General features: G+C 40.7%; 9 protein-coding genes across 11 annotated transcripts in view; 6 read left to right on the plus strand and 3 right to left on the minus strand.

Moving 5' to 3' along the window:
* Positions 252-2,637, plus strand: LOC104751292 (glycine-rich RNA-binding protein 5, mitochondrial). Its single transcript, XM_010473208.2, has 5 exons — positions 252-339; positions 908-1,043; positions 1,143-1,211; positions 1,327-1,430; positions 1,870-2,637. The coding sequence occupies exons 2-5, from the start codon at positions 926-928 to the stop codon at positions 2,410-2,412; spliced, it is 834 nt and encodes a 277-aa protein (XP_010471510.1). The 5' UTR covers positions 252-339; positions 908-925; the 3' UTR covers positions 2,413-2,637.
* Positions 3,044-5,741, plus strand: LOC104751293 (mitochondrial substrate carrier family protein E-like; the record flags this gene model as incomplete). Its single annotated transcript, XM_010473209.2, is given in 9 exon segments — positions 3,044-3,142; positions 3,369-3,484; positions 3,566-3,623; positions 3,889-4,038; positions 4,523-4,733; positions 4,848-4,893; positions 4,971-5,082; positions 5,171-5,243; positions 5,351-5,741. Coding segments are annotated over 9 exon segments (1,107 nt in total). The 3' UTR covers positions 5,598-5,741.
* Positions 5,761-8,228, plus strand: LOC104751294 (DNAJ protein JJJ1 homolog). The gene is made up of 3 exons (XM_010473210.2): positions 5,761-7,627; positions 7,712-7,773; positions 7,880-8,228. The coding sequence occupies exons 1-3, from the start codon at positions 5,837-5,839 to the stop codon at positions 7,935-7,937; spliced, it is 1,911 nt and encodes a 636-aa protein (XP_010471512.1). The 5' UTR covers positions 5,761-5,836; the 3' UTR covers positions 7,938-8,228.
* Positions 8,336-14,339, minus strand: LOC104751295 (probable phosphoribosylformylglycinamidine synthase, chloroplastic/mitochondrial). Of its 2 annotated transcripts, XM_010473211.2 has the most exons (6): positions 14,240-14,337; positions 13,260-13,357; positions 12,552-12,972; positions 11,894-12,462; positions 9,426-11,802; positions 8,336-9,326 (listed from the first exon to the last, which is right to left on the minus strand). In XM_010473211.2, exons 2-6 carry the CDS (start codon positions 13,299-13,301, stop codon positions 8,512-8,514), a joined length of 4,224 nt encoding a protein of 1,407 aa, XP_010471513.1. In that variant the 5' UTR covers positions 13,302-13,357; positions 14,240-14,337; the 3' UTR covers positions 8,336-8,511. The 2 variants fall into 2 exon arrangements, with proteins under 2 accessions (XP_010471513.1, XP_010474334.2); XM_010476032.2 differs by lacking the exons at positions 12,552-12,972; positions 13,260-13,357 and adding an exon at positions 13,434-13,854 and having other exon boundaries at positions 14,142-14,339.
* Positions 14,777-16,195, minus strand: LOC104751297 (60S ribosomal protein L35a-3-like). The gene is made up of 4 exons (XM_010473213.2): positions 16,061-16,195; positions 15,758-15,793; positions 15,107-15,335; positions 14,777-15,002 (listed from the first exon to the last, which is right to left on the minus strand). Exons 1-4 carry the CDS (start codon positions 16,090-16,092, stop codon positions 14,961-14,963), a joined length of 339 nt encoding a protein of 112 aa, XP_010471515.1. The 5' UTR covers positions 16,093-16,195; the 3' UTR covers positions 14,777-14,960.
* Positions 16,345-17,903, plus strand: LOC104751296. Its single transcript, XM_010473212.2, has 2 exons — positions 16,345-16,750; positions 16,976-17,903. The coding sequence occupies exons 1-2, from the start codon at positions 16,430-16,432 to the stop codon at positions 17,759-17,761; spliced, it is 1,107 nt and encodes a 368-aa protein (XP_010471514.1). The 5' UTR covers positions 16,345-16,429; the 3' UTR covers positions 17,762-17,903.
* Positions 18,065-19,567, plus strand: LOC104751300. Its single transcript, XM_010473215.1, has 2 exons — positions 18,065-18,600; positions 18,676-19,567. Exons 1-2 carry the CDS (start codon positions 18,280-18,282, stop codon positions 19,456-19,458), a joined length of 1,104 nt encoding a protein of 367 aa, XP_010471517.1. The 5' UTR covers positions 18,065-18,279; the 3' UTR covers positions 19,459-19,567.
* On the minus strand, positions 19,495-23,151 carry LOC104751298 (chaperone protein ClpB1-like). The gene is made up of 6 exons (XM_010473214.2): positions 22,935-23,151; positions 21,655-22,828; positions 21,385-21,566; positions 20,644-21,269; positions 20,084-20,561; positions 19,495-19,979 (listed from the first exon to the last, which is right to left on the minus strand). Exons 2-6 carry the CDS (start codon positions 22,802-22,804, stop codon positions 19,680-19,682), a joined length of 2,736 nt encoding a protein of 911 aa, XP_010471516.1. The 5' UTR covers positions 22,805-22,828; positions 22,935-23,151; the 3' UTR covers positions 19,495-19,679.
* LOC104751302 (probable choline kinase 2) overlaps positions 23,644-26,466 on the plus strand; it is a 3,434-nt gene continuing 611 nt past the window's right edge. The window contains exons 1-8 of one of the 2 annotated variants that reach the window (XM_010473222.1): positions 23,644-23,811; positions 24,138-24,524; positions 24,614-24,735; positions 24,843-25,038; positions 25,146-25,263; positions 25,339-25,386; positions 25,472-25,572; positions 25,663-25,692. In XM_010473222.1, the coding sequence (XP_010471524.1) occupies positions 24,165-24,524; positions 24,614-24,735; positions 24,843-25,038; positions 25,146-25,263; positions 25,339-25,386; positions 25,472-25,572; positions 25,663-25,692 (975 nt within the window). In that variant the 5' untranslated portion in view covers positions 23,644-23,811; positions 24,138-24,164. Of the gene's footprint in view, positions 23,812-24,137; positions 24,525-24,613; positions 24,736-24,842; positions 25,039-25,145; positions 25,264-25,338; positions 25,387-25,471; positions 25,573-25,662; positions 26,024-26,466 lie in introns of those variants that run through there. The other variant, XM_010473221.2, reaches the window with a different exon arrangement.

Consider the following 26,466-nt stretch of genomic DNA (forward strand, 5'->3'; position numbering starts at 1 on the left):
CACGCGTCAAGGAGTTTTTTTTTTTTTTTTGCTTACTGAAAATAATCAACTATTTTTCGCCATTTGCTAAGTAAAGATAAAAAAAGATTTGATCATTTTAATCCGGTTTCCGGTTTAGACTCAATTTGGTTGGTTTATACTAACCGGGTCAAAATAAAACTCAAAATCAGCGGGTGAATCCAAATCAACGGTCAAGATGAATGACAAATAAATCAACGGACAGGATAACCGAAACTCTTTAGCATAAGCCTCTCTGGTATACATTGGTTTCAGGGTTTTCACTACTGGCGAGAATTGAAAGACGCTTCCAGAGAGACCATCTCCGTTAAACCCTAAAGAGTGAGTTACTGTCTCTCGTCGATTCTTCGAATTTTTATGGATGGATTCGATTTTTTTTGTTTATTCTGATGTGTCATTCGTTGATCCGAAGTTAGATTGTTTTCTGTTTGTTGATATTTTTGTTTGCGATTCTCGTCTGCAAGCCTGATTTGGAGTTTAGATGTGTTTATTGACGTTTCATTTCATGGTTCTGACTACTGAATGAAGCGATTTATGAGGTTTAGTGAGTTGACCTTTGTATGGTTTTGTTAATCTTTTTGTGAAATTCTCACCTTCGAACTGATGTTTGTTGCTGGAATTAGAAATTTTGTAATCTGATATTGTGTCTCATACGTATAGCAAAACAAGAGAACAGATCATTTTTAAGTATTTTTCTTGTATTGTGCTTGATTTTATTCTGTGAAAGAAGTCATTTTTCTTACTTTTATTGACGATTGAATTGATGGGTCTTACGTATTTATTCATGAGTTTTCTCTTATGATTCTGGATTTCGGAAGATGCTATCTATATTTTGGTATGTCTTTAATTTATCTAACCATTAAGTGAATGCTCTTTCATTTGCTTCCAGAATACGTGTTTACTCAACATGGCTTTCTTAAGTAAAGTTGGAAGGATATTTAGTCAGACCAGCTCTCATGTCACTGCCTCTAGCTCAATGCTACAGACCATCCGTTGCATGTCTTCGTCGAAAGTCTTTGTTGGAGGTGATTACATCTCTATTTCCGTTGTGTGAGAGAGTACTTTTTTTTTTTGGTTCTATTTCTCTCTGCTTGTTTGTCTCAAAATTGTCTATGTTGCTTCAGGTATCTCCTACAGCACTGATGAGTTTGGCTTACGAGAAGCTTTTAGCAAATATGGAGAAGTTGTTGATGGTATCTTCTTTTATGTTATTGCAAAATTCTAGCCATTTAAGTTTTAACTCCTACTTGCTTCTGAATAATTTTCGTCGTTTTACTCTTGGCAACTGACTAAGTTTATTAATCGCAGCGAAAATTATTGTGGACCGTGAAACTGGCAGATCAAGGGGCTTTGCTTTCGTAACATTTACGTCAAGCGAGGAGGCTAGTAATGCCATGCAATTGGATGGACAGGTAACAAACAAATGTTGCAGCGTCTTTTGATACTCAAGTGTCATGTGACTTATTCCTTTGTCATTTCTTTTCCTTTTCTGGCCCAGTCTCTTGTTCTGTAATTTTTACCATTTTCAAAAATCGGTTGTCCCCTGTCGAGCCATGTTTCTAGAACACTTGAGTTTTTGCCCTTTCAAATCGTTGGCAACATAGATGGTGTAGGTGTCATCATCTAGCTTGAAATACTATTCATCCGTTAAGCAGTGACTTGCTCTTTCTTAATGAAGAGCTGAACTGTGGAGCAATATATCATTCTGTTTGTAGATTGTAAATCTCACTACAAAAGAAAAAAGCTTTGTTGTGTCGAGACTAGATGATTCAGAAAACGGTAAAACTGTACCTTCTTTGTTTAGCATTGTCAATTCGTCATTTTTTGTTTATTTTTGTGGCTTGCATACAGGACCTTCATGGTCGGAGAATTAGGGTGAATTACGCAACTGAAAGAGGAAGTGGCTTTGGAGGAAGGGGATTTGGTGGTCCTGGTGGTGGATATGGTGCTCCAGATGGTGGTTACGGAGGCAATGCCGGTGGTTACGGGGGAGGTTCTGGTTATGGAGGTGGTGCTGGTGGCTACGGAGGGAACCCTTCTTATGGTAGAAACGATGGTGGTTATGGAGGTAACTCTCCATATGGTGGCAATGCCGTTGGTGGTGGTTATGGAAGCAATTTTGGCAGTGGGGGTGGATATGGTGTTGCAGGTGGTGTTGGTGGAAGTGACAACTTTACCCAAGGCAGCTCCACTAATGCAGGCTTTGATGAAAAGTTTGGCAGCAACCAACCATTAGGCAACGATACGGATCATCAGCTTGAAAGCGGTTTTGGGGGAGATGAACAATTTGGTGGCAGTGACAATCAATTTGGTGATGCAGAGAACGGTAAAACAGAGAATGGTCCAGATGGGTTTGATCATACTGACGATGGTGATGTTGCTAAGAGAGCCTAGTCTTCTCTACAATGTTGAGCCTTCCTACGTTTGCGTCAGTTCTGAAACTTTTGTTTATCGGGTTCAGTCATGTTCTGAAACTAATGGAAGTTTCTTAATATCTATCTACTTTTGACGTTTGTGGTTGTTTTATCATGTAGGAAACCTCTATTGTTGGTCGCGTTTTTTTTCTTGTTTACTGACATTTGAGGCCAAATAATAAAAACTGTAATAACTTATATAACACTTGAAGATCTTCTACTAAAAGAGTACTAATTCAATGATTTAACAAGATTCTCAAAATTGAAGACGATCCAATCTACACTGGTTTGCAATTGCAACAAGAAAATCAAAGAAGAGTGTATACACGGGAAAACTCGCCGCCGATTTCGTTTACGGCTCTCGTTTAATTATGTTGTTAATTTCTTGGAGAAGAGTTATGAACTGATGAAATTACAATTTTACCCATAAGATTTTTTCTGAAAATATAAAAAACTAATTTTTTAATTGTTTTCAGTAAATCGTTGCGGTTCACAAATTGGTTATTCGTCGCCGGTCACGGCGAATTTGGGAGAAGCGCAACTGTGCTTTCTCATTAAAACCTCATAAACCCTAACAAACAACTCTTGGAAGGTTCGAGGAGCTTCAGTAACGGAAATGGCGAAGAAGAGCTCCGATTCGAGCCATGAGCAACCTCCTTTGAGTTATCGTAAGAGCGTCGAAATCAAAGCCACGCCGGATCAATTTTTCGGTAAGCGACGAGTCTCTCTTCTTCGCCTTCATCGTTGTAGATTTGATTGATGATCATGATTACGCTGAAACGATGACTATTTTTTAGCGGAAAGGTTGAGATTTCGTCTGGTGATTGTTGTGATAAACACCTGGATCATGTTCAGTGGCATTGATTTTTCAATTTCGTCGGAATTCAGTAGTTGCAAGTCTTGGTCAATTAGTCTAACGTTCAATCATTGATGTAGTTTGGAGAGAGTTCTTATGGGGAGGTTTAGCTGGAGCTTTTGGAGAAGGGATGATGCATCCTGTTGATACTCTCAAAACCAGACTTCAGAGTCAGATTATCATGAATGCAACTCAGGTATGATTAACCAGACGTCACTTTGAGTGGCCTTTTGGGAGTGTATCATCATCTCTAATCGTGTTCTGTTGTTGATTTCAGAGGCAAAAGAGCATTCCGCAAATGCTCCGGACTGTCTGGGTTGGTGATGGATTGAAAGGTATTTCATCCATACGCTTTTACTTCATCTTCTTTCAGCTTTCAAGTATGGCTGTATTGTGTATTCCATTCTCTTTGTAAAATGTGAAATGTATCCCTCTTTTCTCTTCTTGAGGCATGCCTATGTGTGATTCATTCTCCTACTTATCATCGTTCTAAGCAACACACAGTCTATGCTGTACATGTTTGTGCTGCAAACTTGGAACAGAAAACTATCTATGGTCCGTATTCTTTGTTTAAATATATTGCTACTGACCTTATTTTAGGCTTTTATAGGGGCATTGCTCCTGGAGTCACTGGATCTCTTGCCACTGGAGCAACCTACTTTGGTTTTATTGAGTCCACAAAGAAATGGATCGAAGAGTCTCATCCCAGCTTAGCAGGGCACTGGGCCCATTTTATAGCAGGAGCTGTTGGTATGTTATCTAACTGTCTCTCTCACAGTCATCTTATCATTGAAATAATTGTAAAGATAGGAGGGAAACATATGTCCATTTAATTGCAAATTGACTTAGAATGCCAAGCATGCAGCAGAAATGAAACTTGATATCACCTGGCTGAAGAATCATATATCAGACATGTGATGATTCTACCTTACGGATATGGTGGGTCATTAATAGATAATACCCAGGTTTTCACCAAACCACACAAGATTAAGGTTGCAAGAATTGCTGATTGCGTACTTGAGAATATGTAGATCTGCAATTTTTATTACTCTATCATGAGACGTCATTGACTGGCCTTGTTGTGATATCATCATGAAAAATTGTGGCTGTATGTTTTTCATACCCTTCATGAGGGGATATCCAAAAAGATTGAAAATGAAAGTAAACCTAGATTTATCTGAAGTTATAAAGCTTCTGATTCCTTTGTATTCTTCTGCCTCTTCCCGTGTTTCAGGTGACACACTTGGTTCGTTCGTATATGTTCCTTGTGAAGTCATAAAGCAGCGGATGCAAATTCAGGGAACGAGTAGCTCCTGGAGCTCTTTTATTTCGAGAAACAGTGTTCCGGTGAAACCAAGAGGTGACATGTATGGTTATTATACTGGTATGTTCCAAGCTGGATGCTCAATATGGAAAGAGCAAGGGCCTAAAGGACTGTATGCTGGGTATGTTATTTTTGTTCAGGCTATTATGATACAAATTGGATATACATCACTCTAATTGTCGCAATCGTGTCAAGAGACTCATGTAATAGTTATATTTCCTTTCTCTGCTGACAGATATTGGTCTACACTAGCGAGGGATGTGCCTTTTGCTGGTCTTATGGTATGACTCCAGTGAAAGTGTTACCTCCATTCATCTTAGGGTCCTTGTTCTCATGTTCGTTCTGTTTTCCCTCTCAGGTAGTGTTCTATGAAGCATTAAAGGATCTAACAGATCAGGGAAAGAAAAAGTTTCCACAGTATGGAGTCAACAGTTCGATAGAGGGTCTCGTATTGGGAGGATTAGCTGGTGGTACGTTAGAATGAGATGAGTTATAAAAGAATTCGTTTCGAATAGCTCATCCAGCATAGTGACCCATGTTTAATTAATGTCTCTCCAGGACTAAGCGCATATCTGACAACTCCACTCGATGTTGTAAAAACAAGACTGCAAGTGCAAGGATCGACGATCAAGTATGTCTCATGTTCTTTACAGATTCCAATGATCATCTAAACAGAGCCATCCCAATAAGATTGAAGAATTTATTTTGATTGAACTTGGTAATCTCGTTGAATTGTAGGTACAAGGGATGGCTGGATGCAGTTGGGCAGATATGGAGGAAGGAAGGTCCAGAGGGTTTTTTCCGGGGAAGTGTCCCAAGGGTCATGTGGTATATTCCAGCCTCAGCACTCACATTCATGGCCGTTGAATTCCTTAGAGATAATTTCAGAGAGAAAGGTAACAACAATAACAATGTCGTCTCAAATTTGAGCATAGAGAGGAAAACATCTTCTACTTCTTCAGTGCGTGAGGTTGGTGAGAATTAGTGAGATTCTTGTCTCCAAGTATAAAGAAAGAGCGAGGAGCATTCACAAACTTGTCTGTAAATGGCTTCAATGCTTTGTTTGCTCTTCTAGGACACTACTGTTAACAACAATCTGATCTTTTCTTTAATAAGATACTTTTCTTTAGTTTCCGTTTATATTAAAAGCCCTGAAGATAAAGAATGAAATTAATTATAAGACTAACGACAAAAATAGTCTAAACCCTAAAAAGAAACAAGGAGATGGCGTCTTCGTCGTCTCGCTCGGAGAAACGATGTCACTACGAGGTTCTCGGAATCAGCAAGGAATCGTCGCCGGACGAGATTCGATCCTCTTATCGGCGATTAGCCCTACAGCGTCATCCCGACAAGCTTATGAAAGCCGGTGGATTATCTGAGGCTGAAGCCACCGCGCAGTTCCAAGAGCTCGTTCACGCTTACGAGGTTCTATCCGATCCCAAGGAACGAGCCTGGTATGATTCTCACCGATCTCAGATTCTATTCGCTGACCATGGCTCAGCCGGTGGCTCGAAATCAGGTGGAATGCCTGGCGGCTCTGTTCCGGATCTATTCGCTTTCTTCTCTACCACTGTGTATTCCGGGTATTCAGATACAGGGAAAGGATTCTACAAGGTGTTCTACGATGTGTTTAACAGCGTTTACCTAAACGAGATTAAGTTCGCGAGAACGTTAGGTTTGAGGATGGATTCTGTGAGGGAAGCTCCGATTATGGGGAATCTAGAGAGTCCTTACGCTCAGGTGACGGCGTTTTATAATTACTGGTTAGGTTTTTGCACTTTTATGGATTTCTGCTGGGTTGATCAGTATGATGTGGTGGCTGGACCCAACCGGAAATCGAGAAGGTTGATGGAGGAGGAGAACAAGAAGCTGAGGAAGAAAGCTAAGAGAGAGTATAATGATACTGTGAGAGGTTTGGCAGAGTTTGTGAAGAAGAGGGACAAGAGAGTGATTGACATGATGGTGAAGAAGAATGCGGAGATGGAGAAGAAGAAGGAGGAAGAGAGGGAGAGGAAGAAGAAGATGGAGAAGGAGAGATTGGAGAGAGCTATGAACTACGAGGAGCCTGAATGGGCTAAGGCTCAAGAGGGAGAGGAGGAAGGGGCAGGGTTCAATGTATTGGAAGAGGAGGATGATGATTCAGAGAGGAAGAATGAGCAGCTCTACTGCATTGTTTGTAGCAAGAAGTTCAAAAGTGAGAAGCAGTGGAAAAACCATGAACAGTCGAAGAAGCACAAAGAGAAAGTGGCGGAGTTGAGAGAGTCACTCACTGATTATGAAGAGGAAACAGAGGAGGAAGAGATTGATGGGATATTGGACCCATCTGAAAGTGTAGAGCAGCTGCATGAGAAGTTTCAGGAGGGGTTTAATATTGACGGTGAAGATGAAGATGTTAAGGAGGAAGTTTCAGGTGAGGCTGATGAAACAGATGATGAGTATTTTGGGGCAGAGGAGGATATGAAAGGATCTAGTGAAAGTGAGGATGAGGATGTCGATGACGAAATGAGTCTACTCAAGAAAATGGTATTTGGGCAGAAGAATAAGCGAAAGAATGCTGTAGCAATAGAAGAAGATGAAGTTGAAGTCGAGATTGAGACGGACACAGCAGAGTTCAGCGAATTTGATAACCAGAAAAGCACCGGTAGGAATAAAGAAGCTAAGGAGGAGAGAAATAAACAGGATGCTGGAAAAGAAATGGCAGATGATACCATCAAAGTACAGATACCTGGAGACGACGGTGATTCAGACGAAAATGTGAATGCCTCGGACTCAGCTTCCAGAGCATTTGAGGATTCTCAGAAGGATGAGGCAGATTCAATGCTGTATGATAACAGGAAGAGCACAGGCCGGAGGCGCAGAAGCAAGAAGGGTAAGGATAAGAATAACAATGGCGGATTAACGGAAAAGAGCAGTGAAGCTGATGATACTACTCCGTATGTAAATCGAGACATGGAGGCGCAGGATTACAAGAAGGTTCCCAGATCAAAGAAATCCACCAGAGGAATGAAAACCAAGGTAAAATCTTTCTCCCCCTTGTAGCATCACTTAATCACATATTTGGTGTAATAATTCTTGGAACTCATATATATCAAAACGCAGGGCACAGCGAAGAAAAACAGTAATAATGAATGCGATAGATGTGGAGAGGAGTTTGAGTCAAGGTTGGTTCATTAGATATTTTTTCTTTCTGTCATTTCTCTTATTCTCCAGCAGTATGTCATATTGTCATGCAAATGACGACTCACCATTTATATCTACCATGGGCAGAACAAAACTACACAAGCATTTGGCTGATAGCGGTCATGCGACAGTGAAATCCCGATGATCCATTGCTCATTTTATAGTGCATCTAAGGATTATGAAGAGAAGAACCAAAGATTGGCTGGAGAATTGCATTCTTTGATTAATTTATACATGGACACAATGAACCAGGGGGATAGAGAGCAAATAAGCTACGTTTTGACATTGTTGTAGTGCAAACGAATTGATGACCAAACTATGTGTACCAACTGCTTGTATGTTTGAAAGCAATGATTTTGCAGAGAAGAATTCTATCAAAGCTTGGCTGGAGAATTGCATCTTTTTTCTTTGAGAAGTAAACAATAAGTTTTAACTATTCAACCTGTCAAATCCATGTTTGGCATCTCAAAAGTCAAAACTGCTCTTGTGCGTCTCATTGTTTTGGTGGGGAAAAAGATTTTATTTTTAATGGGCAAGCAGAGATGAAAGAGAATAATTCATGTTTAATTTCCAGAGTTTGAATACAACGTGGAGGACAAAAAAACATTCATCAAGTCTCACTAAAAGCATATGATCTTGTCGACAACTTTCAAAAACTCTGCAAAACACCAACGTACAATATAATCCTGCAGATATAAGAACACTGGCTACACATGACTTTAAAGCTGAGAGCACCAGTCCCTAGCATTCTGGAACATCTTCAACCACGGACTCGGCCCAGCTTTCTCAACGTCCCAGCTTGTTGGGTACCATGGAAACTGCCACATCAAGAAACAACGTTCAGGATGAGGCATCATCGCCAAATGTCTCCCATCAGGTGAACATATAGCTGCTATTCCCAACGGTGAACCATTGAGGTTAAAAGGATAAGCTTCAGTCATGTTCCCATCATCATCACAGTATCTCAATGGTGCTAAATCTGAGTGAAGCATATGGTCCAAGACTCCTTCGTCCGGGAAATAAGCCCGTCCTTCTCCATGAGCCGCCCAAACCCCTAGAGTACTCCCCTCCATTCCTTTCAGCATTATCGATGGCGAGTCCTTTATGGTCACGCTTGTGAACCTGCACTCAAACCTCCCCGATTCGTTGTGAACAAACCTTGGCTGCGACGTGTCAAGTGACCCGCCAAGTTGAGGACCTGGAACCCATCCTAACAGAGCCATCAACTGACATCCATTGCAGATTCCAAGACTGAACGTATCTGGTCTTTTGTAGAACTCCTGAAATTGACTCAGTACAGGCTCGTTGAACCTTATTGAAGCAGCCCATCCTTTGGCTGAGTCAAGAACATCCGCATAACTGAACCCTCCAACAAACACAATACCGCGGAACTGATCAAGGGTGATATCTCCGGCTAGAAGATCAGACACTGTAACATCCCAAGGTTCAAAACCAGCAGCATAAAATGCAGCCGACATTTCTCTGTCTCCATTGCTACCTTCCTCTCGGATCACAGCTACTTTTGGCTTAACATCTGAGAGCATATACAATAAACAAAAAACATTTTCATCAGCAAAAATAATCTCTATATATGACTAAATAAAGAAAAAAACCTCACTGAGAGCGATCATACCCTGAGACATATAGTTACTGTTGGTTGAGGAAGGAGTAAATGAGAGTTTCCAATTAGGCTCATGCCTAGACTTCAAACCTTCTTTCTCCATCTCCACACAAGATGCCAATCGTTGCAGCTTTTCCAACTGGAAACTGGTGTCTTCCCACATGTCTCTGAGGAATGAAGTTTTCTCACTCAAATGAGTAATCCCATCCACTTTTACCTCTATCAACGGCGAATCAGAGACGTTTCCAATGATCTCAGCAGTAACATTGAAACCACGGAGTTTTTCCATCACAGCGTCTAGGTTTTTCTTACTAACCTCCATCACAAGACCAAGTTCTTCAGAGAACAAAGTCTCAAAAAGGCTAATTCCATTCGAAGCCAAGTCGAGATTTATACCTTTGTTTCCAGCAAAGGCCATTTCCAAAGCTGCTACTACTATTCCACCATCACTGATGTCGTGTCCGGCAGATACCAAGTTTTCAGCAATGAGAGCTTGAATGCCCTCGAAAACGTTTTTCAGATATGGAACATCATCAAGATCAGGACAGTCGTTTCCAATCTGACCGAAGACCTGAGCCAGTGCAGATCCACCTAATCTCCGCTTTCCCTTTGCCAAATCAACATGCAAGAGAATACCATTATCATCGCCTAGCTTTAGATCCGGAGTCACTGTCTTTGATATGTCTGGACAGGTAACATACGCACTAATCACGAGGTTTCCTGGAGCTTTAACAACCTCACCGTCCGCATGAGCTGCCATAGAAAGACTGTCTTTTCCACCATCAATTGCAATACCAAGTTCGATCATCGCTTCAGATAGAGCAATTGCAGCATCGTACATAGCTGACCCTTCTCCTTCAAGCTTGGCAGCATACATCCAGTTACCACTGGCTTTAACATCATAAAGTGAAGTGACCTGTGCCCAAACCAGATTTGTCAAAGCCTCTCCAACAGCTAGTCTAGCCATGGCTTTTGGATCAAGCAAGCCTTTGATTGGTTGCTCGCCAATGGCACATGCACCACCTGTTAGATCTGTGAATGTCTGTGCAATAACTGCAACATCAGCAAGCGTGATCTGCAATGGTCCAACTGTTTGCTGCTGGGCAACAAGACCTGTCACACATCTATCCACTTTAGTTGTTAAGAACCGCTTCGAAGAAACTGATGGTAATCGCAGAACCCTTTTCAAAGAATCCATCAATGTAATCCCAGGAGCAATATCAAGTGGCTCCCGTGCATAAGCAATGCGGTTGAACTCAAACGTCTTCTTAGGCATATCACCAAGAACCTTCTCAAGTTCAAGATCCACAGCAGGTGGAGGTGGAGGTAGCCCTTCTTTACTGCACTTTGCTGCAGCTGTGCTGTCGATTAAAGTACAGCGACCTCCCCCATTAATTGTTCCAATCACAGCCATTGAAAGCCTTTCCCTCTTACATATTGACTGCAAAATCTCCCGGCTCTCAGCTTTCACCAAAATCGCATCTTGCTCTTGATATTCAGCTCCCCAGATCTCCAACACTGACATAGTATGATCACCAACAACGACTGCTCTTATGTCAATCTCTGCACCCTGTGGATAAATAATTTCTTTCACAACATTACAGTTTCCACCAGCACCTTGATCATGAATGCTGATAATGGGATTCTTCTCACCCATCTCAATACAAGCACGGACAACACGGTACAACTTCTGAGACATCTCAGCATCTCCACGTTGCACAGCATTGAAATCAAGCTCTGCATCATTCTGACCACTAACCATACTTGAAGCTGCTCCTCCTCCCATGCCAATACGGTAAGCAGGTCCACCAATCTTAACAACAAGCATCCCAACCTCTGGCTCCCCTTTAGTTATATGAGTATGATCAATCTGTCCAATCCCTGCACTGAACATAATCGGCTTCAACCATTCTCGTCTATCCCCACTTGGTAGTCTCATTCCAAATGTCCTGGTATATCCCTGAATCATAGGCTCTCCGAATTTGTTCCCATAGTCAGATGCACCATTACTAGCGTCGATGAGTATCTGTAGAGGTGAGGCTAGGTTCGATGGGTATTGGAAAGACGAGTCTTCCCATGGAGCATAAGATCCCTCCATGTTAAGGTTACCAACACAGTAACCAGAAGTGGATGCAACCACAAAAGAACCTCTCCCTGTTGCATGTGTATCCCTGATTCGACCTCCAGCACCTGTCTCAGCACCAGGATAAGGAGCCACAGCACAAGGGAAATTATGGGTCTCAGCAGTAAACAAAATGTCGAGATCACGTGCACTGACATCAAGTAGGCACACAGAACCAGGCAGTAGAGGCCGTAGCTGGTTCACCAGAAAGCCTCTAATAGCACTAGAGTTATCCTTAAACCCAATCACAGAATTATTTTGATTTGCCTGCAAAATTCAACACAAAGAGAAGAGTCAATTAATTTGAACTAAATTTTCAAACTAAATAATTTTTTTGATTGAAGGGCTATACATTTACCTCCCAAGTGCTCTTTACAATCTGCATAAGAGACTTATCCATTGGCTTTCCATCAATAACCATGTTCCCAGCAAAGAACCAGTGACGACTGTGCTCACTGTTGGATTGAGCGATATCAAACAGCTCCACATTGGTAGGATCACGTTGGATGTCCTCTCTGAAAAGTCTAGTATAATACTGTAAATCTTGCTCATCAAAGGCTAAACCCATCTCCTGGTTGATTTCTTCCAGCGCCTTACGACCTTTCTCCATCACAGGCACAAGCTTCACTTCCTCTGGAACAACATTTGTCTCAAATGAAACCAGCTTTTGAAAGTACACACACTCCGTCATCCTGTCATGTACCATTGCAGCAAATTCCTTTATTTGATTTTCCAACAGTGGCTCCTTGCTGAACAAAAGGTACCTCCTCGACCTTTCCAAACGAGTCACCTCGTTTAACCCACATGCTCTACATATTGAAACTGCATTGGTGGACCATGCTGTTGTAAAAGACAATCTAGGACCAACTTCAATGATTACAGCATGGAGTCCTTCCTGCTTCTTCCTCTCAAGAAAACTCTCAGCACCTGAAATTGAACTCAATCATCAATAACAGAGAACCCCCAAAGAATTATGTAATCAAAGAGAAAAAAAGTAGCATGAGAAGCAAAAGTACCTAAATTTTCTGGCTCAAATGTTTCTTGAAGAATCCACTTAAGAACCGAGACCTTTTCATCTTTCAACTCCGATTCAAGCCCAATATTGAAACATTGTTCTGTAGTCAAACTGACAATCTGGTTGGATATTTTGGTTTGAACCGCCTTGAGGAGTTGAGCATTTGCGCTTTCTTGAATCAAAGGCACACGATAGAAATGGATAACCTCAGCAGCAGGTTTCTCAACCAAGCTCGGTAGCTCATCAGCAGAAACAAAAGAACCAGCGGAAACAGCTGCTTTAGGCTTATTAGGTTGAGCACAACATCTCAAGCTAACAGCTTTTGCACGATTCAGAGACAGCTGCGAAGTTCTCGTTCTAACAGAACCCCATAATTGACTGGTTGAGCTCCGCTGCAAAAGCATCGCTTGTCTATTTGAACCCTGCAAAAACCAATAACTAGTTACAACGAAAACATTGAGGATGCCAAATCATATAAAGTTCCTACGAGATTAGATTCCTAAGCTACTGCATTCACCTCCCTCCGTTTTACTTAACAACATCAACACAACTTCAAATTCTCGACATAGTACTGGTCGAAATCATCACTATTACTAATCAATCCACGATAAGTATAAGCAGTAGAACGAGGGTAATTAAGTTGATCAACCAACCAATGGATGCTACAAAACTTGGACCACTTGAAAAGAATAAGTAAGAGAATATTTACGTTTAGGAACAGAGCCGCACGAGTTGCTTGGGAGGTATTCATCGCGAGAGAGATGGCCTGAATAACAAAAGAATGTGAGGAAAAAAGGGGTTTAGGGTNAATCATCAATAACAGAGAACCCCCAAAGAATTATGTAATCAAAGAGAAAAAAAGTAGCATGAGAAGCAAAAGTACCTAAATTTTCTGGCTCAAATGTTTCTTGAAGAATCCACTTAAGAACCGAGACCTTTTCATCTTTCAACTCCGATTCAAGCCCAATATTGAAACATTGTTCTGTAGTCAAACTGACAATCTGGTTGGATATTTTGGTTTGAACCGCCTTGAGGAGTTGAGCATTTGCGCTTTCTTGAATCAAAGGCACACGATAGAAATGGATAACCTCAGCAGCAGGTTTCTCAACCAAGCTCGGTAGCTCATCAGCAGAAACAAAAGAACCAGCGGAAACAGCTGCTTTAGGCTTATTAGGTTGAGCACAACATCTCAAGCTAACAGCTTTTGCACGATTCAGAGACAGCTGCGAAGTTCTCGTTCTAACAGAACCCCATAATTGACTGGTTGAGCTCCGCTGCAAAAGCATCGCTTGTCTATTTGAACCCTGCAAAAACCAATAACTAGTTACAACGAAAACATTGAGGATGCCAAATCATATAAAGTTCCTACGAGATTAGATTCCTAAGCTACTGCATTCACCTCCCTCCGTTTTACTTAACAACATCAACACAACTTCAAATTCTCGACATAGTACTGGTCGAAATCATCACTATTACTAATCAATCCACGATAAGTATAAGCAGTAGAACGAGGGTAATTAAGTTGATCAACCAACCAATGGATGCTACAAAACTTGGACCACTTGAAAAGAATAAGTAAGAGAATATTTACGTTTAGGAACAGAGCCGCACGAGTTGCTTGGGAGGTATTCATCGCGAGAGAGATGGCCTGAATAACAAAAGAATGTGAGGAAAAAAGGGGTTTAGGGTTTTTGGTGCTGCTGCTGTCTTAATGGGACAGAAGCTCCGACTCGGAGAGAGTACGGCAGTCGACACACAGTTCTTGTCTGGTCACCCTCCTCTCAACGAATCTTAGGTTTGTTGGTATTTATTTTGTTTACAGGAGAACAAATTTCTGATTCATTTTTTTTAAGTTGCGCCCAATAAAGGTCCAATGGGCCGACATTACAACTCGGGTCCCCAATGTTTCTAGGAGGTACCCTTCTTTGCTCATGTTTTTTAATTTTTTTCTTCTTTGTTTCCTTTTTTGACAATAGTGTTGCTCATGTTTTTGTTTATTTTAAGTGATTTTCGATTTTGGCTTTTGTGACTACCACATTCTAAGAATAATTCTGAGATTAAAAATGTATAATTAGTGATTTAAAAAAATTCCTATAACATCCCTTCAGATTATCAGTATTTATTGCCTATTGATGTCATGGGACTTCGCCGATTATATTACATTCCATTGAACAATTAAGAAATGAGACCATAAGATTCATATGTTTCAAGGTTCAACTCATGCAAGGGGGGAGAAAACGATTCTAATTTTGGGATCAAAAACAAAATCCATGATCAAAGTCTATTTAGAGAATCTCCAAACACTTCAAACAAAGAAAGGAAATGCTTTCAATATCAAATACAAAAATAACAAACTAGTGAACAAAACCAAGGAGGGCTAAAATATAAGTTCAAGCCATTTTCCATTGCTTCATATGTTACTCGGATACATGTAGACTCTCACCTTGGATCCCTGAAAGAAAACAAGGAATTGTGTCCAGTTAAAACCCCAAGCACAAGATTTCACTTCTCAACAAAAAGAATGACAGAATGGTTAGAGAATCTGTTTCAAAGTACCATGGACTTAGGAGGCAAGTTCGATGTGAATTTGGCACGGACAACACCGCTGTTACCGTGAGGCCTGGTAACTTTTCCCCAGATGCAACGGTAGTGGCTACCGTTCTTCTTTGTCTTAGCCTTGTAGATGTAAGCCATCCTCTTTCCCTTGTACCAGTTCACCTCCTCTTGGGTGTTGACACCTTCGATCTGGACAAGCGATGTGTTTGGATACTGGTTAGACTTGGACCTGCACATTCAAGTAAATGTCAAGACCACTAGCAGTATAAAATTGTTAAACTCGGTAGTACAGAATGCTATTGAACTATAACTCAGTTAACAACTCCATAGTATAGACTGAATGATACAGACAAAACCCCCTAAAATAAAAATGTCGGTATAGTGCTCTAAGATAATGTAGACAGCTAACTAGACAAAGAGTCACAAATATCAATGGGGAGATGCTACAACACACAAACAAAAATTTTGATTTTGTGAAATGTATAAGAAAACTACTCTGATCAAATGCAGACTAGGATCTTTGTTTATATAGGACACGATTCTATGAACTTCACTTACATAAACTACTGAGCAAGGTTCATTATATAAAATGTTATTGGAGCCAAATCAAATACGAATAAAGAAACCAACGAGATTAAAGAAATGGGTCACCTTTTGTATCCGAGGATGGTTCCTCTCACGTAGAGTCTGCAAAATTGAACGAAGAAAAAAAAAATCAGATTTTTGCAATCAGGGTACCATGTACGAGAGAGCAAAATGTTTCATTACAGTCGATAATATAAATCACTAAGCAATGAAGAATCAGCTCAAATCTAAGAAAATACAAGAGAAGTAGAACCAGTTTCAGTTAAGCGAGGAAAACAGAACAAACGAGCAAATCTAAAATGAAAAACGAGCTTGGTGGTGATAGATCAAACTGGAAAAAGAAGGAAAAAAGAGAATAATAAGAAAGACCTGACACGTTCTCCTTGGCGTTCCTTCACCATTTTCGATTCCGCCGAATAACACGAAGTCTGCTGTTAGCTGCTGCTACTCAAGAGGGGGAGAACGAAGAAGAAACCCTAATTCATCATTTAGGTTTTATATATTGCTCCTCCCCCTTGTTCCCTTCATTTCATTTTTATATGGGCTTATTATCATATGGGCCTTAAGTCTCAGTCCAGTACGTAAGATAGTGAAGCAAAAACATAAATGGGCTTTTCACTTTATTCATTACGAAAAAAAACACGATTAGTCGATTATGATGTAATAATTCTTGAAATAGTTCAACTCTCTTTCAAGAACCGTCGCCGTTGTCCCTCCGGTCGTTATCCCGCTCTTGAAATGGCGAGTGTTTCATCAAGCAGAAGCTTACTAAAGCCTTCTTCTCAAAAGATTGTTTTTCTTTCTTCATGTGTGATCATCATTGTTGGGGTAATCGTGGCGTTGACTTATCAGTCCAAGTTGAAACCACCTCCGCCAAAGTTATGTGGCTCACACGGTGGTCCACCGATCACAGCTCCGCGGATAAAGCTGCGAGACGGGAGGTATCTAGCTTACAAAGAGCATGGACTTCCAAGGGAGAAAGCTAGCCGCAAAGTCGTCTTTATCCATGGATCCGATTGTTGTAGACACGACGCCATTTACGCCACTCTCCTCTCTCAGGTACTTATTTACATTATTAAAATCCATGTGTTTCTGCTGCTAGTTTAAGGTTTTACTCTGATAAATTAGTTTAAGCTTTTATTTACACTATCAACACTGTTATGTTAATACTTTGATCATTGTTCTTTAATCATTCATTCTTTTGTTAGTGGTATGTTACTTGCATGTAATGATGTGTTAAGTAATTGTGTTTGTTGATTGGGATTCTAATCTAACATTTTGTAGGATTTAGTAGAGGAACTAGGTGTATATATGGTTTCGTTCGATAGACCTGGTTATTGTCAGAGTGATCCGGATCCAAACCGTACACCTCAAAGTTTGGTTTCAGACATTGAAGAGCTAGCTGATCATCTGAGTCTAGGATCGAAATTTTATGTGCTCGGGTACTCGATGGGAGGACAAGCAGCATGGGGATGTCTTAAATACATTCCTCATCGATTAGCAGGAGTAACATTAGTTGCTCCTGTTGTTAACTATTGGTGGAGAAACTTACCTTTGAATGTTTCCACAGAAGGATTTAACTTTCAACAAAAGAGAGATCAACGGGCAGTTCGTGTTGCTCACTATGCTCCTTGGCTTATCTATTGGTGGAACACACAAACTTGGTTCCCTGGTTCGAGTATTGCAAATAGAGATCATGGTCTCTTGTCACAGTCTGATAAAGATATTATTTCGAGGCTTGGTTCTTCGAGGAAACCGCACGGGGCAGAAGTAAGGCAGCAAGGAATACATGAGAGTATTAACCGTGACATGATTGTTGGATTTGGAAATTGGGAATTTGATCCTATAGAACTCGAGAATCCGTTTTCGGACAATGAAGGCTCTGTGCATTTGTGGCATGGAGATGAGGACATGTTGGTCCCTGTGACGCTGCAGCGTTACCTTGCTCATAAACTTCCATGGGTTCACTATCACGAGGTTCCGGGAAGTGGCCACTTCTTTCACTTCAATAAAGGTGTGGTTGATGACATTGTAAAGACGCTCTTAACCACCGATGCAGTGAATCAGTAAAAGAGCCGTCTACTGTTTGTATTGGTCATTTTCGTAGTTCCCAAAAGTTTTGAAAACCCCAACAACAACAAAAAAACACGGACACAGTGGAGTTATTATATGTACCTGTTTTGTTTTAAGTATCATAATTTTAGTTTGGTTACTCATAATTAACTTTGTAAAACGACCAAGCCTGACCAATTGTCTTCTCAAGCTTATCATGTTAGTTAGTCTTTACTTTGATCTTTTCAGCTACTTGTCTTGGTCTTTTTTTTAAGAGAATGGAGGATTCACCTAACTAAAATAGTCCGCTTGCTTTGCTTAGTTTTCTATACATCATTTATTAGGTATTTGGTATTATCTAAAAACAAACTTGTGCTACAACCAAGTACTCACCAACAAGCTGAGGGTGTAAGACAGTTGTAGCCTATAGCCAAATTAGTAGTAGCATTTAATTTGACAGCTAACACATTTTCTATGAATGTTGGTGAGTGATGAAAACTTGATCTACTTGATGGTAACATAAACCTGATCGTGATATGGCTATTGGAACATCAAGCAGAAGCTTAATAAAGCCTTGGCCGCGTAACAGTCTTCTTCTTTCCTCAAGCGTGATCATCATCGTTGGTATAATCTTGGCGGTTACTTATCAGTCAATCTTGAAACCTCCACCACCGAAGCTATGTGGCTCCCCAGGTGGTCCATCGATCACAGCGCCGCGGATAAAGCTGAGAGACGGGAGGTATCTCGCTTACAAAGAACATGGCCTTCCCAGAGACAAAGCTAACCACAAAATCGTCTTCATCCATGGAACCGATAGTTGTAGACACGACGCCGTATTCGTCACTCTCCTCTCTCCGGTACTTAGTTCATCACCCTGTTCCCGGAGTTAGTGTTCATATCAGTTTCTTGATCAATTTCATTTTTTTTTACAGGGTTTAGTTGAAGAACTAGGCGTGTATATGGTTACGTTTGACAAACCGGGTTATGGAGAGAGCGATCCGGATCCAAACCGTACACCAAAAAGCTTGGTTTTGGATGTTGAAGAGCTCGCTGATCAGTTGAGTCTAGGATCAAGATTCTACGTGATCGGGAACTCGATGGGAGGACAAGCGACGTGGGGTTGTCTTAAGTACATCCCTCATCGGTTAGCAGGAGTAACACTAGTTGCTCCTGTGGTTAACTATTGGTGGAAGAACTTGCCTTTGAACATTTCCACTCAAGGTTTTAACTTGCAACCAAAGAGAGATCAGTGGGCGGTTCGTGTTGCTCACTATGCTCCTTGGCTTATTTACTGGTGGAACACACAACAATGGTTCCCCGGTTCGAGTGTTGCGAACCGAGATCGCGGTATCTTGTCTCAGCCCGATAAAGATATCATTTTGAAGCTTGGGTCTTCGAGGAAACCACATTTGGCAGAAGTAAGGCAACAAGGAATACATGAGAGTATTAACCGTGACATGATTGTTGGATTTGGAAATTGGGAGTTTGATCCTGTAGAACTCGAGAATCCGTTTCTGAACAACAAAGGCTCTGTTCATTTGTGGCAAGGAGATGAGGACATGTTAGTACCTGTGACAATGCAACGTTACATTGCACAAAAGCTTCCTTGGCTTCACTATCATGAGGTTCCGAGAAGTGGCCACTTCTTCCCCCATGGTGAAGGTATGGTTGATGACATTGTTAAGGCACTCTTATCCAGCGGTGCAGAGAATTGACTAAGATGAGATCCCACTTTGACAAAGCCCAAAAGATTATGGGAAGAACGGATTTTATGTAATAGATTATTTTACATTACGAGAACATAATAAAAATACACTTTTTACAGTTTCACACTATTATAGTCTACCAAAATAACCAAAACCAAAACAGAGCATTCTCTTCGGACTCTGAAAGCTCACTTAAAAACGTTTGGAGACTCTTAAAAGGAGAAAGACTTTTAATCCTCAACCATCTCCTCATCATCATCAATTTCCTCAATCCTCATCTTCTTCACTGCCTGAGCTGCATCACTTCTCTTTGTCCCATTAGCAATATGAATCAGCACATCCGACTTCTTCCCTGTTGACGCGTCCACTAGACCTCCACTTTCAACCCGGTACACAAGTTCAGATCCACCAACGCCTGCATCTATGTAAACCGTGGAGTTTTCGTCAATTTCCTCACGCACAACCATCTTTGACAGTTGTGTCACCACCTTTTTCTCCATCCACCTCCTTATCGGCCTAGCACCATAAACCTAACACATACAACAAAAGACAGCGACCACAAGAGTCAGTCAACGGAACAAACCAACCAAAGAGATGCACATTATAGACATTACAATGAAATGAAGAGACTTACCGGGTCATAACTCTCTGCCAAAATATAGTCCAAAGCAGCGTCAGTGACCGCCAAAGCAACTCCTCTTTCAGCAAGCCGGACAGCAACGTCTTTCATCTGGAACCGGGCTACTTTCCTCAACTGGTCATGTGAAAGGGGATCGAACACCACAATCTCATCAAGCCTGTTCAAGAGCTCTGGTCTGAAGTGTTTCCTCACCTCCCGCATCACACATTCCCTAGCCACTTCCATTGATACTTTCCCTGTTAGCCCTGAAAGAAGGTGCTCTGCGCCAAGGTTCGATGTCATGATTATCACCGAGTTCCTGAAATCAACCGTCCTCCCTTGACCGTCTGTCAATCGACCATCATCCAACACTTGGAGCAGAGTGTTGAAGACAGCAACATGGGCTTTCTCCACTTCATCAAAGAGTATAACACAATAAGGTCGCCTCCTAACAGCCTCTGTTAGTTGTCCACCTTCCTCGTGACCAACATACCTGAGAAAGTGCAATTATGTGAGCAAGCAAGGCAGGACTTCATAACACAAGCATTTTGAAACGTAAAGGATTAGCTGCTTACCCAGGTGGTGCCCCAATAAGGCGAGAGACAGAGTGTTGTTCCATATATTCCGACATATCGATCCGAACTAAGAGATTTTCATCATCAAAGAGCTGCTCCGCCAGAGCCTTAGCGAGCTCAGTTTTTCCAACACCCGTTGGACCAAGGAATAGGAATGATCCAGTTGGCTGTTGGGGCCTTCCAAGTCCTGCTCTTGACCTCAATATTGCCTCAGAAACAGCATTCACCGCTTGATCTTGTCCCACAACCCTTTGGTGCAACCTATCAGAAAGACCAATCAACCTCTCCTTCTCGTCTTGGCCGAGTCTCGTCACTGGAATCCCTGTCCAACGGCTCACAACCTCAGCAATGTGTTCAGGGCCTACGTTTTCTGTGAGCATCACGTTCTCCTCAGAGGAAGTTCCTTCAAGTTGGGCAATCGCAGATTCCACATCTTGGATTGCCCCATATCTCAGATCGGCAGCTCTTGCAAGATCATATCTTCGTTCAGCCTCCTGCAGAGAAAACATGAGGTCTTCCCTTTTCCGTTTAAGCCTTCGAATCTCATCAATTCTCTCTTTCTCCTTTCTGTACTTCATCGTCAGAGGCTGAAGCTTGTCTCTCAGATCATCAAGCTCTTTCCGCACCTAAGTTGGAGAAAAAAACTATATTAAAGACTCTTCTCAATAGAAAATGATAACACGCATCTATTCCAGAACAAAGACAACCATCTTATATTTTGAACAAGCAATTGTATCATACCTCCACAAGTCGAGCTTTGCTGGCTTTGTCTTTCTCCCTTTCCAAGGCATGAAGTTCAATTTCCAGCTGCATCCTCTTCCTTTCAAGGTTATCAATCTCTTCAGGTTGACTATCAAGCTGGACTCTCACATTTGCACAAGCCTCATCAACCAAATCAATCGCTTTATCAGGTAAATGCCGACCTAATTAACCACACGAAAAAATGTCATGCCAAGAACAAAACTATACAAAACCACAACCATCAGCCAATGAAAAAGAATCTTGACATACCAGTTATGTAACGAGCAGAGAGCTGAGCAGCATTTATGAGAGCTCTGTCCTGGATCCGCACACCATGATGTCCCTCATATTTCTCCTTGAGCCCTCTAAGGATACTAATAGTGTCAGGCACACTTGGCTCAGCGACATAGACTTGTTGGAACCTCCTCTCAAAGGCAGCATCTTTCTCAACATATTTCCTATACTCCTCAAGCGTTGTAGCACCAATGCATCGAAGCTGACCTCTAGCTAACATGGGCTTGAACAGATTAGCTGCATCCATCGACCCTTCAGTTTTACCAGCACCAAGAACCAAATGAATCTCATCAATAAAGAGAATCACTTTGCCTTCAGCTTCCTCAACTTCTTTCAAAACAGCTTTCAATCTTTCTTCAAACTCTCCTCGGTACTTAGCACCAGCAACTAATGCACCCATGTCCAAAGAAATCAATCTGACATCAGTAAGACTGTTGGGAACATCTCCTTTCACAATCCTTTGTGCTAAACCTTCAACCACAGCTGTTTTACCAACTCCAGGTTCACCAATAAGCACAGGATTGTTCTTAGTTCTTCTTGAGAGAATCCTCACGACTCTTCTGATCTCCTCATCCCGACCAATCACAGGATCAAGCTTCCCAGCTTGCTCAACCAAATCTCTACCATAAGTCTTCAAAGCTTGGAAATTTGTATCCCCTGAAGCACTCTCCACTTTCTTCCCTTCTTTACCACGAAGCTTCTCAACCTCAGACTTAATCCTCGCAGCTCCAACACCGACCTCGTTCAACAAATCCCTGATCTGAGAATCTTCAAGAAGTCCCATAATCAACTGATCAACAGCCAAATGAGTGTCACCACGTGACTTCTGAGCAGCTTGAGCACGGCGTATAACCTTGATGAGACTAGAACTCGCTGGAATGTCATCAGGTGGAGGTGTCTGCGAAGGAAGCTTCTTCAACGCTTGGTTGATAACTCTTTCAGCAGACTGTGCTGCGTTGTCTCCACCGGCACTAGAGATAGCTTGAGGGAATATACCGCTGGGATCAGAGATCAAAGCACCAGCTAAATGCAGAGGAGTGAATTGAGCATGTCCTGCATTCACAGCTAACTCATGAGCTGTAGCAATCGTCTCGTTTGTCTTGTGTGTAAATTTCTCCGGATTCATCTTCGAATTAGACTTTCGTAATCCCTGAAAAAACACACGCAAACAAAACCTAATCTCAGTATCCTTTCATAGAAACCCAGAAAAAAAAAAAAAAAAGAAGAATCAATGAAAATGGTATCAACCCATTTACCTTAAACGATATGAGTTTGTATCAGACAAATTCTTCTTGTTCTTCAGTAACAAGTCTTCTTTGCAGAGATCTAAGTAAGGTAAATTCAAGCGATGTTTCAAATTGAATTTTTTTTTCTTCAGATGATTGGAAACTTTGTGAATGTTGTGAGAGAGCAAAGAGGCAAGAGAGCTTTTTGTATACGGAAGGAGATTCATCTGGAATAAGATAGAGAACTCAAGTTCCATCTCTTCCCTAATGAACTAGAATCTACGAGAGACTTCGCGAAAGAGAGAGAGAGAGAAACAAATGTCATGTACACTTTTTTGTGATCCGACAGGTCGACGCCACGTGGAATCTTTTGTTCTTAATTTTTGAAACCGTGGCATTTGTTTTTTTTTGTAACGCTTAGAAATATAACAAACTGATCATCTTTTGTAACATTATTAATTTCAGGCTTATTTTGGCTGAGCAAACAATAAATATAAATCTAATTGAAACTGGCTAATTGATGCCAAAACCATAGACGTTAATCTAATCTAAATATAAGAAAAAACACATAAATAGAAGAAATTAAAAAAAAATAGAAGAAATTATATTTGGAGGTTCTGAAAATAGATGTACTTAAAAAGGAGCCTTGTATAAATTAAAGGAGTCAAATGAAAAAATAATATTATACGCTATTTAATAAAATAGTCCTTCAATTTCCTCTGCTATTTTATTTTGTTGCACAAGATCTTGCCTTGATCCTATCCTCTGTTTCTTCTTCCTCGATCTGCGCAACATTAACATTCTCACTCTCTCTCAAACTCCGTGATCATCTCTCTCCATTAACCCCTCTTCTTCCATTCTCAGACCAATCGTGCTCCGTCTCGTATCCATCGTCTTTAATAAAAACGTAAGCTTTCTTACCTAGCCTTGTGTTGTTTGTGTCAATCTCAAAGTAGATCGTCCTTGTGGAGGAATCAAGTCTAAAGATTGATTAAAACCTATTTGTTCCCTTTTATATCGTAGAAACTTAACCTAGATTAGTCAGGATATGATCTTGTAGTTTCAAGATTGGAATTCAGAATTTTTAGGAGCCTGCGGATTTGTTGCATTGAGTTGATCATATAAAATAAAACTCCTAATTTTGGTGGCACTGTGTTGTGACTCTTAGAGCTTCCCCTGGATTGAAAAAAAAAACACCTTTTTATTGAAAGTATCTGTTTTAATCTTGTACAGAGTAACTTACCTGTGTGTGGGAATCAAATGACGATGGGTGCTGCTGAAAAGAGCGTTGAGAATAAAGATTATCGTCTGCCTCGTGAAGTCAAGGAAGCTTTACAAGCGATAGCATCGGAGTGGGAAGATGTGATTGATTCAAAGGCTCTCCAAGTTATTCCTTTGAAAGGTGCTATGACCAATGAGGTCTTTCAGATCAAATGGCCAACTAGGGAAAAAGGTCCTTCGCGTAAGGTTTTGGTTAGGATTTATGGCGAAGGTGTTGAGATCTTCTTTGACCGAGAGGATGAGATCAGGACGTTTGAGTTCATGTCAAAGCATGGTCATGGTCCATTGTTGTTAGGACGGTTTGGCAATGGTCGTATCGAAGAGTTCCTCCATGCACGGGTATATCTATATAACTTACTCTTTGAAATGCCTTGTGGATGTTCTTTTTACTGAATCTATCATTTCTTTGTTAAACTATGAACTTTCAGACCCTGTCTGCTACTGACTTGCGTGATCCGGAAATATCTGGTCGAATAGCAACTAGGATGAAGGAGTTTCACTGTCTTGAAATGCCTGGTGTGAAGAAGGCTTTGCTTTGGGAGAGATTACGGTACCTTGCATTGTTATCTGCTAGATTTATACTCTGCTTATCTAATAGATCATTAAGTTTTTGGTCTTTCTGAATCTGTTTCTCCAATTTCCTTTCTGTAACTTCAGAAATTGGCTCACTGCATGCAAGAGACTGGCTTCACCAGAAGAAGCTACGTCCTTCCGTCTCGATGTTATGGAGACGGAAATTAATTTGCTTGAGAAATCTCTCTTTAACAATGATGAAAATATTGGATTTTGCCACAATGATTTACAGTATGGAAACATAATGATGGATGAAGAGACCAAAGCAATAACCATCATTGTAAGGTTTCATAAGTTTGTTTAATCAGCTATACCCCTTTTTCGTATGGCATTACTAGAACATGGATCCTAACTCAGATTTTACTACTTTGTCTTACTAAAATATAGGATTATGAATATTCATGCTACAACCCTGTGGCTTTTGACATTGCCAACCACTTCTGCGAGATGGCTGCCGATTACCACACTGAAACACCTCACATCATGGATTATAGTAAATACCCTGGTAAGTTCCTATCTGAAGTCATTTGAAATGATACAAGATCATTCATATATCTTAATATGTGACTAAAATAAACAGGCGTGGAGGAGCGTCAAAGATTTCTGAAAATATATATGAGTTATTCAGGTGATTTACTTTTCTTGCTATAAGCTTCAGAAATCAATCAATGTAAAGCCTTAATTCTCTATTGTATTCGTTCTTGTGAGTCCAGGTGAAGAGCCCAGTGAGACTATGGTCGAAAAACTCCTCGAAGATGTTGAGAAATATACACTTGTTAGTCATCTCACTTGGGGTTTATGGGGAATTATATCGGTAATTTCTACAGTCATCTTTCTATCATACCTGCATTTTGTGAATCCCTATAGATTCTTGATTTTGATCTTCATTTTGACAATTTTGCAGGAACATGTGAATGAAATCGACTTCGATTACATGGAGTACGCAAGACAAAGGTTTGCGCAGTATTGGTTAACAAAGCCGAGACTCCTAGAGGACAAGTAAATTTCTATGGACGACCGAAACCAAGAAGAGTATTTTTACGGTGGTAAAGAGGTATATACGCACAAAAAGTGCTGCATACAATGATATTATTACCAACTCTGAAATAAAGAAAATGTAACGTTTTCTGTTCTACCTCTTTGCAAGGCAAAAATGTAACGGTGAGTAGTTTTATAATTAACAGTTGAATTTGTTTCAGATGAAATGTAGTTCTCACAAATTAAATCAACTCTGCATCAGAGCATTAGAAGAAACCGTTATTCAACTATGCACATCTCTGATGTATTTTAAGTATTTGGAAGTTGGTTCCACTTCTCAGTAAGTATACAGATCACAATCATGAAAAAAAGAAGGTCCTCATTTTGCATTATACAATTGTATATCTTAGAACATAAATCTGTTATACAAGTGGATCTGAAAGAAAGCATAAAGCTGTATACATATGTGCCGACAGATGCTGCTTATAGTATTCTATGAACTGAGCTCTTTACCTCTGAATCAAATATGTGAAGGCTCTCAAAAAGTATACCTTCATGTTATAAATTAAGAATAAATCATACATAATTAACAACAAAAGAATAATTATCTGGCCTTTTCTACATCTTGCTTGATAATCACAGGTCCTGAAGATCCAAACGTAATTTCTCAAGAGTTCTTGGAGTTCTTTTCTCCATCTCCTTGTGAGATTTGTGATTACAGTCACTTTGT

This window comes from Camelina sativa, chromosome 16, assembly GCF_000633955.1.
Source record: "Camelina sativa cultivar DH55 chromosome 16, Cs, whole genome shotgun sequence".
Classification (NCBI taxonomy): domain Eukaryota; kingdom Viridiplantae; phylum Streptophyta; class Magnoliopsida; order Brassicales; family Brassicaceae; genus Camelina; species Camelina sativa.